The following is a 9,445-nucleotide window of genomic DNA, read 5'->3' as shown; positions in this document are numbered from 1 at the left end:
AAATTAAAAATATTAGATTATTATTTTCGATAAGATTCCTTCCTGGACTAAAATCAATAAAATTAAGCATAGTAAAAAATTTTGTAAATATTCTCTGTATGTGTCCAAATACATTAACTATAACACGCTTATAAAAAAAAGAAAAATTAACTATAACACTATGGGGGAATACCATGCCTTGGAAATATATTATTAAGGAAAATACCAGGTGTAGAAAATATTATAGTTAAAAATTATTGTTAAATTGTAGAGGGCAACTTTGGTTGGTCCAGAATATGCCTTTTGGATTTAACTTAGGTTTACTTTAATAAATTAAACTAAATGAATATTGTTGAGCGTGTACTACCATAGTTATATATAATTGTGTTAAATTAAAAAGTGTCAGTGTATCATGCAAGTAGTAAAAAACTAGCACCCGTGATAACGATTTAGAGTATATATATCATGCAAATATAAGTTTAATTCATTATTTATAATTACAACTGTTAAATGAGCCACATATAATTCATTATTTATAATTACAACTGTTAAATGAGCTACATCATATGAAATACTAATTCTTTTACTTTTATAATTCATACAACTTTTGGTCCACTTAAGTTTTTTTTTTAATTATAAAATAAATTGTAAAAATATTCTCATTTATTATATTATTTTATTGTAACTTGTACGTCAGTGAAGCAATTTAATGACAAGACTCAAACAATGTTGCGTGATAATAACTTTTCTCAATTACTATATCTGTTTTTGGTAGGTATTTTCTCGAAAGACGAACATTTGCTGACATGATTTTCCTTTTTCTGACTCTTGAATTTCTTATCGCAGGTTCTTCAAGTCCAAATTGAGGAGGAGAATCTTTGCAAAAGACACCCAGTGCTCAAGTTAGACGTGTTGTTGAAGAACTTTAGCTCTTAATGAAATATTCAATGAATGGTTAGCACTGTTTGAGTATTTGAGAGTAATGGAATATAAGTAAAGTGTACCTGGCTTTTAACCTTTGGTCTGTATTTATAGGTTATCACAAGCTTAATAAAATATAAATAGACTTACTTTAAACATATTTACCTTAAAATCCGGTTGGTTGTTCATAAACAGCTTTATGAATATCTTTAATCAGGTATTTTATCCAATAACGTAAATGTTGGTCCAATTGTGGTCCAAAACCTTTTAACCTGGTTGGACCTGGTTTGACAAGCGTTGTAGCCCAACATCATTTTAACCTGGTTTGTTGACGAGCGCGGCTACAGTAGAGTTGACGAGCGCTGCTACAGTAGAGTTGACGAGTGCTGCTATAGTAGATAGACTGATCGCTCTTGGATGCTAACCGTTCGGTCTAGATATCATACTATACATGATGTCCCCCAAGTATTAGTTAACCGTTCGGCTTTAGCCATGATTAACTATAGGACTTATGAGTTTGGGGGAGGCTGTATTTGTTGTATTGGGGAGCGTGCTTTTAGGCATTGCTCATCTGTGGACCGAACGGCGGGCTTTATGAGTTTTCTTTTTGAACTTTGCCATATGCCGAGCGGTAAATGATGAGAGTCCTTATTAGAACTTTTTCCCTTGTTGATTAACGACTTGGTAGTATCTTGTTTACCTGTTCCGAAGGAAGATAACAATCGAATATGACATGTCAAAGAATGTAAACAAGACTAACCCCTTTTATAAGATCGAATAGCCAAGCAGGGATGACCGCTCGGTTGGAGATGCTCGGATTAGGGTGACTATTCCTCAGCTCTTGGTTTTCGATCTAGGAATTCCTGGAGAACCTCTCAGTAGACGTGAATGACCGTCCGTGCCCCAGGAGTTCCTAGAAAACCTTCCAGTAGACGTGAATGACCGTCCATGGCCCAGGAGTTCCTAGAGAACCTCCCAGTAGATGTGAATGACCGCTCGTGGCCCAGGAGTTCTTAGAGAACCTCCCAGTAGACGTGAATGGTCGTCCGTGGCCCAGGAGTTCCTGGAGAACCTCCTAGTGGACGAGAATGGTCGTCCGTGGCCCAGGAGTTCCTAGAGAACTTCCCAGTAGACGAAATTGGTTATTCGTGGCCCAGGAGTTCTTGGAGAACTTCCTAGTAGACGAAATTGGTCGTCCGTGGCCCAGGAGTTCCTGGAGAACTTTCCAGTAGACGAAATTGGTTGTCCGTGGCCCAAGAGTTCCTAGAGAACTTCCCAATAGACGAAACCTGTGAGGCCGAATGACCGAATGCTGGAACGCTTAAGGCCATGGAAGGCCTAACGGTTGAGGCCGAGTGGCTGAAAACCTGCGAGGCCGAATAGCCAAGTACCTGTGAGGCCGAATGACCAAGCAGTTGAGGCCGAATGACGGTATGGTTGTGAGACCGAATGGTCGAGCACCTGTGTGGCCGAATGGCCGAGTACCTGTGGGGCCAAATGGTCGTACGAACGGTCAAGCACCTGTGTAGCCGAATGGCCAAGTACCTGTGAGGCCAAATGGTCGTACGATTGTGAGACTGATTGGTCAAGCACCTGTGTAGCTGAATGACCGAGTACCTGTGAGGCCAAATGGCCGAATGGAAACTATCTGGTTTTATTCATATTAACGGTGTAAACACAAGTCTTATCAAAGGGATTTAACGTGACATCAAAATTTAACTAAAGCAAACTTGAGATGAGTTGCATTCCAAATGTTATGGAAGACCTTTTATCATATTTTCTAGTCGATACGGCCCCGAACCGAGCGGTAAGGGCTATGACTACGGCTACGACTTCGCCTATGTCTACGTTCCTCTTTTCTGCTTAACCGTTCAGGACTTCTCGGTGGAGACCTCCTTTCTCTTACGCATTTTTGGATATGGCCTCCTCGGATCAGCCTTTCTATTTCATCTTTCAGTGCTATACACTCTTCTATAGTGTGGCCGCGGTTTTGGTAGAAATGGTAGCTTTTCCTCCCGTCTGCGTTCGTTGAAGTTGCCTTCCTTCGGAGTGTGAGAAGTTCAGCATTGAGAGCTTCCTCAAGAACCTTAGCCCTCGGTGCATTGAGGGTGGTATAATGATTAAATTTGGGGAGACGGATAGGATCCTTCTAAGGGAATCCCCGTTACTGTTGAACGATCGTTTTCCTTCTTTCTTGTTTCCTCCCGAAGTTTCCTGTTGCTACTTTTTTCTAGATTGCCTTATATCCTCAATACGAATAAACTTCGTTACTCTTTTTTGGAGTTCGTCCATATTTCTGGGCAGTCGGGCATACAAGCTTTATGAGAAGTATCCCGCCTTCAGGCATGAAGGTAAATTGTTGATGATAAAAGTATGGTTAACATCTTTGAATCGTCGTGCGGTTTCATTGTACCATTTCATAAAGGCTTTCAGAGGTTCATCCTGTTACCAATAAGGAGTATTGGTAAATCTTGAAGAAATTTGTTTTGATGATGCTACAAGAAGTTTTAGTTGAAGAAGATATTAGAATTAGTTAAAAGCAATTTGTAGAAATTAAATGTAGTAGGAAATTCTTGTAAACCTTGTAAACTTGCATTTTTAACTGCAATAATCGATTATGGAATGACAATAATCGATTATCACAGAGTCATACAGGAATAATCGATTATCACATTTTGAAAACCCTGTAACGGACTTAAATAATCGATTATCACTTACAATAATCGATTATTCGTGGCAGTTGAGACTTAACCTTAGATATTCAGAACAGCTAGCTATATATTGGGTTTCTGTGAAGATCAATAGTAACGTTGTTGAACAGAAGCTCTTGTAGAATACTGTTTGTCAGAGGAAGTTATCAGAAGCTATAGTTCAAGTTCCCTTGCTTGGTCTCGTGAACAGGAGAGGCTCGTGTGTCGTGTGTCGATAGTCGGAGCAAGCTCTCTTCGAGTTAGCAAGGTGCTCTGCCTGGTCTCGTGAATAGGAGAAGCTCGCGTTTCGTTTGTCGATATTCGGAGCGTTTCTCTTCGAGTTGGCAGAGTGTTCTTCTTCCTGTTCGTTCGTCGAAGGAAGGTTTATTTATCTGCTTTATTCACTATTAGTTGTAATCTGTGAAACCATTTTTAGTGAAAAAGGTTAATCACTATTTATAGTGATTAACGACTGGACGTAGAATCTTTTGATTCGAACCAGGATAAAAATCCAGTGTATCAATTTTTCTACTCTCTATACTCTTTACCTTTTACGCATGTTAACTGTTTGATTAATTTTCTCTAAGAAAATTGTTTTTCTAAAACGAACCATCAAAACTTGATTTGTGACCGTAACACGCTTTCCGAATATTTTATTCCGCTGCGCAACTCTATAACGGTACCGATTGTTCCAACAATTGGTATCAGAGCTTGCTTTGATATTTTTTCAAATTCTTTCGAAAATGGCCGGTCATCAAAATCAAGTATATGCCGAGGGTGCTTCCATCAACAGACCACCACTCTTTACTGGTGATAACTATGCATTCTGGAAAGTCAGAATGGAAATTTTTATGGGGTCTGTTGACAGAGGCATCTGGGAAGCTGTGCTAAATGGTCCCTATATTCCTAAAAGAACTGTTGATGGTGTAGAAGTAGAAAAACCATACTTTAACTGGACTCCTGAGGAAAATAGAAGAGCCCAATTTGATATTAAGGCTCGTAATATTATTTCATCTGCTGTTGTACTTGATGAATTTTATAGAATTTCAATATGTAAGACAGCACAGGAAATGTGGGAGGTCCTCAGAGTCACACATGAGGGTACAGACGACGTGAAACGTGCAAGGAAGAATACACTCATCCAGGAGTATGAGATGTTCAGAATGCAACCTGGAGAACCAATTTCTGATGTCCAGAAGCGTTTCACTCACATTGTGAACCACCTAACAGGTTTAGGTAAGACTTTTGACACTGATGAATTGAATGTGAAAATTTTGAAATCATTAGACAGGTCTTGGCAACCAAAGGTGACTGCCATCTCGGAGTCTCAAAACCTCACTCAGATGTCAACGACGATTCTCTTTGGAAAGCTTCGTGAGCATGAGCTTGAGCTGAAAAGATTAACTACAGAAGAGGATCAAGGCAAAAGAAAGACACTTGCCTTCAAATCTGAAATTTCAAAAGGAAAAAGTTATAAGAGAATTGAGGATGATGATTCCGATAACGATGAGGAAAACATGAGTCTTATGATTAAGAAGTTTGCTAAATTTATGAAAGCAAAGGGAAAAGACAAATACCGTGGAGAAAGGAAAGAAAATCAAGGATCTCCATCAAGCGTTAAATGTTATGGATGTGGAGAAAGAGGACATATGAAGACTGATTGTCCTAATAATAGGAAAAGTGAAGAAAAGAAGGAGAGAAAATTTTCAAAGAAGAAGAAAGCTTACATAGCTTGGGAAGACAATGCTTCTAGTTCTTCAAGTTCAAGCAATTCAGATGAAGAAGCTAATTTGTGCTTAATGGCAGACTCAGAAGATGCAGGAAGCCAAGTAAGTGATTCTAGCTTAGAGTCAAGTGATGAATTTGATTTATAAAAGGCATTTCTTGATTTGTTAAATGAATCTGAAAAACTTGATGTTGCTCATAAAAAGTTAAAGAAAGAGCATAATGAATTGAAATTGAAGTATGAAAAAGTACTAGATGACGAAGTTGTTTTGAGAAACAAAGTTAGTAATCTAGAAACTAAGTTATCTGAATCTGATGTTGTTGTACAACCTGTTGAATGTTTATCGTGTAAAAGTCATATGTTTGATATTGACATTCTTGAGAATTTACTTGCAAAGGCAACTAAGTCTAAGTCACATGCCAAAACAAACTTTGAGAGAAGCAATGCTAGAAGTGGAAACACGCATTTACACAAAAAGTCTAAAGTGATAAGAACTCGTAGGGTATGGGTTGAAAAAGGAATTGTGTCTTATAGAAACCCAAATGTTGTCACATGCTTTTATTGTATGAAAAAGGGGCACACTTCTAACAAATGTAGAATTAAACATTTTGATGTTCCAAATGGAAAATATGCTTGGATTCCTGTTATAAAGTAAATTGTCTCTAATCTTAAAGGACCCAAATGAGATTATGGGACCAAAACTCTATTGTTTGGTTTTGCAGGTTAATTTTTCAAAAGGAAAAGAAGACTCTATGGTATCCTGGTATTTTTTAAGAGCTTTGAAATGATTTATGAATGTTAGATGTGTCTTAAAGTTGAAAATTTGGCCCAAATTTGTGTTTTTCGGAAATTAACGTAAATAATCGATTACCAAAGGTAATAATCGATTATCTCGTCCTCAAAAATTTGGATTTTAACATTTTGGCTCGCACATAATCGATTATTTAAAGTAATAATCGATTATCTTAAGCCACAGCGTAAAAAAAAAAAAAAAAAAAAAAAAAAAAAAAAAAAAAAAAAAGAAAAAAAAACTTTTTTTTTTTTTGGAGACTGTTTTGTTGTTTACTTGCCATTTCATCTATGTTATAATTTTGTCTGTTATGTGTCTTCTTATAATGTAATCTTTATTTTCATAAATAAAATGATCTCTTGATCATATGCATCCTTTGTTTAATTGAGGGGGAGATCATATTTAGGGGGAGCCTTTAACATCCGGTCTTTTTGCTTCTGATCAAAAAGGGGGAGAAGAATAATACAAGGGGAGAAGTATAAATTATTACAGGTATTGCTAACCTTGTTGTTTGTTAGCTTGTATGTTTTGCAGGTAAGCCAAACTTGCTTTTAAAATTGAATTTTTGATCATCATCAAAAAGGGGGAGATTGTTACCAATAAGGAGTATTGGTAAATCTTGAAGAAATTTGTTTTGATGATGCTACAAGAAGTTTTAGTTGAAGAAGATATTAGAATTAGTTAAAAGCAATTTGTAGAAATTAAATGTAGTAGGAAATTCTTGTAAACCTTGTAAACTTGCATTTTTAACTGCAATAATCGATTATGGAATGACAATAATCGATTATCACAGAGTCATACAGGAATAATCGATTATCACTTCATATAATCGATTATCACATTTTGAAAACCCTGTAACGGACTTAAATAATCGATTATCACTTACAATAATCGATTATTCGTGGCAGTTGAGACTTAACCTTAGATATTCAGAACAGCTAGCTATATATTGGGTTTCTGTGAAGATCAATAGTAACGTTGTTGAACAGAAGCTCTTGTAGAATACTGTTTGTCAGAGGAAGTTATCAGAAGCTATAGTTCAAGTTCCCTTGCTTGGTCTCGTGAACAGGAGAGGCTCGTGTGTCGTGTGTCGATAGTCGGAGCAAGCTCTCTTCGAGTTAGCAAGGTGCTCTGCCTGGTCTCGTGAATAGGAGAAGCTCGCGTTTCGTTTGTCGATATTCGGAGCGTTTCTCTTCGAGTTGGCAGAGTGTTCTTCTTCCTGTTCGTTCGTCGAAGGAAGGTTTATTTATCTGCTTTATTCACTATTAGTTGTAATCTGTGAAACCATTTTTAGTGAAAAAGGTTAATCACTATTTATAGTGATTAACGACTGGACGTAGAATCTTTTGATTCGAACCAGGATAAAAATCCAGTGTATCAATTTTTCTACTCTCTATACTCTTTACCTTTTACGCATGTTAACTGTTTGATTAATTTTCTCTAAGAAAATTGTTTTTCTAAAACGAACCATCAAAACTTGATTTGTGACCGTAACACGCTTTCCGAATATTTTATTCCGCTGCGCAACTCTATAACGGTACCGATTGTTCCAACACATCCTTCTCATGCTTGGTGTTCACCAACTCTGCTGCTGTCAGCTCTTGCACACGACTAGATGCATATTGCATCCCAAAGAGGGTTTGTATAGTGGCAAAACAATCTACTGTATTCGGTGGAAGAGTGTTGTACCATGACAATGCCTCTCCCTTGAGTGATAATGAAAAGGCTCTGCACAGGACTGGGTCACTGTTGGAGTAAAACACCATTGCATTGACGAATGCTCTCATGTGATCATCTAGGTCGGTTGATCACATGAGAGCATTTTTGTCAAACGTGGGAAGAGCTTTCTCCGGCATGGGTGCTTTCTCCGGCATGGGTGCTTGCATGATTGTCGTCGTGAAGGGCAGTAGACCGATCGGTCTTATGGTCTGCAGAGGTGGCGGCTATCTTCTTCCTTGGTCGCCATTTAGATTCCCATTCGGATTACCGTTCGGATTGGTATTACCGCTGGTATTACCGTTCGAGTCAGTGTGGTGAGACTGCTCCTGGTTATTGCGGGTTCCATGGTTATTTTCACCATTATGAGCCCGTTGGGCTGACGACGCCGAGTGCTGCTTAGATTGTACCCGACGAGCCCGTTCGGTTCTTAGCATTGCGATCTCTTCTTCATGCTTTCGCTACATCTCCTACTGAGCTCGTGTTTGAGCTTGCAGTTGTTCTTGCATGGCTCGTGCTTGAGCCTGCATTTGTTCTTGCATTTGTGCTATCAGATCTCTAGTGTTTTGTTGCTCGTTCATGCTCCTTGTGGTCACCATTCGGGCTTCGTCTACTTGCTCTCGGCCCCACGGTAAGTGCCAAAATGTTTCGGTAGATATTTTGTGGGACCGAAAGACGAACCTTTGCTGACGTGGTTTTCCTTCTTTTGACCCCTGAATCTCCTGTTCCAAGTTCTTCAAGTCCGAGCCGAGGGGGAGGGTACCTGCAAAAGGCACTTCGACGCTCAAGTTAGATGTGCTGTTGAAGAGCTTTAACTCTTAATGAAATATTCAGTGAATGGTTAGCACTGTTTGAGTATTTGAGAGTAGTGGAATATGAGTAAAGCGTACCTGGCTTTTAACCTCTACGAATGAAGGAACCACGTTTTACCATTGTGAATGGGCACACTCTTCAGCACAATGTTGGGAGAGAAAAAGACAAATGCAAAGAGGGTTGCTAGAAGAAAAGAAAAGGAACGATGTTGGATGATAATGAAGAGACACTGAAAATCACCGAGAAGAAGGAATGAAGGGGAGGTAAGGGTTTGCTAAGTGAAACCTAATTTGGAGAAACGATACCCCAAATTTTGATCTTTTTTCATCGTAGACATTACCAACGACCTCAAGTTCGTTGATAAATTATATCATCGTTACATTACATTATCGACGAATATATCTGTTAATAAAAGAATCAGTTCAGTTAGCCAGTAATTCGGTCAGTAAATCATGTTTACTAGCGGATCCTAGACTATTGGTAGTCATCTATCAATAATGTTTGTTTTTACTATAGTGTGATTTAAAAAAAAATTGTATTGTTAAAACAATTTTCATTATCTTTTAATGGTTTGACTTGTTTAATATATGAAAAGTTGTGATTAAATCTTTAAGGTATTCCATCTTATATATTCAGTTATAAATTATTTTCTTCTTTATCTGATCTCGTTGTATCAAATTCTTTATAGAAAACATGATCATTTTTATTTTTTTTTAATATTTTTATTTGTTATTTATTTTATCATGTAAAATACTATTTTGATGTTTCTTCTTATAATTAATTTTATTCTCTAAATTATTTTCATAAGTG

General features: G+C 37.6%; 1 protein-coding gene across 1 annotated transcript; it reads left to right on the top strand.

Annotated features, from left to right (window-relative positions):
* The first annotated feature begins 4,333 nt into the window (after nt 1-4,333).
* LOC148204486 (uncharacterized) lies at nt 4,334-8,384 on the top strand. The gene is made up of 2 exons (XM_088110247.1): nt 4,334-5,351; nt 8,320-8,384. Exons 1-2 carry the CDS (start codon nt 4,334-4,336, stop codon nt 8,382-8,384), a joined length of 1,083 nt encoding a protein of 360 aa, XP_087966373.1.
* Nucleotides 8,385-9,445: the final 1,061 nt, after the last annotated feature.

Source organism: Vigna umbellata, chromosome 1 (assembly GCF_029865625.1).
Source record: "Vigna umbellata cultivar VRB3 chromosome 1, Vumbellata_1.0, whole genome shotgun sequence".
NCBI classification, from domain to species: Eukaryota; Viridiplantae; Streptophyta; class Magnoliopsida; order Fabales; family Fabaceae; genus Vigna; species Vigna umbellata.
This window is presented reverse-complemented; position numbering and strand designations above follow the sequence as displayed.

What these genes read in the sequence shown, in the direction of transcription:
- LOC148204486 (XM_088110247.1), top strand. Translation starts at nt 4,334, where the DNA reads ATGGCCGGTCATCAAAATCAAGTATATGCCGAGGGTGCTTCCATCAAC. An exon ending in CAATGCTTCTAGTTCTTCAA is followed by an intron (nt 5,352 to 8,319) that starts GTTCAAGCAATT and finishes TTGAGCTTGCAG; the next exon opens with TTGTTCTTGCATGGCTCGTG.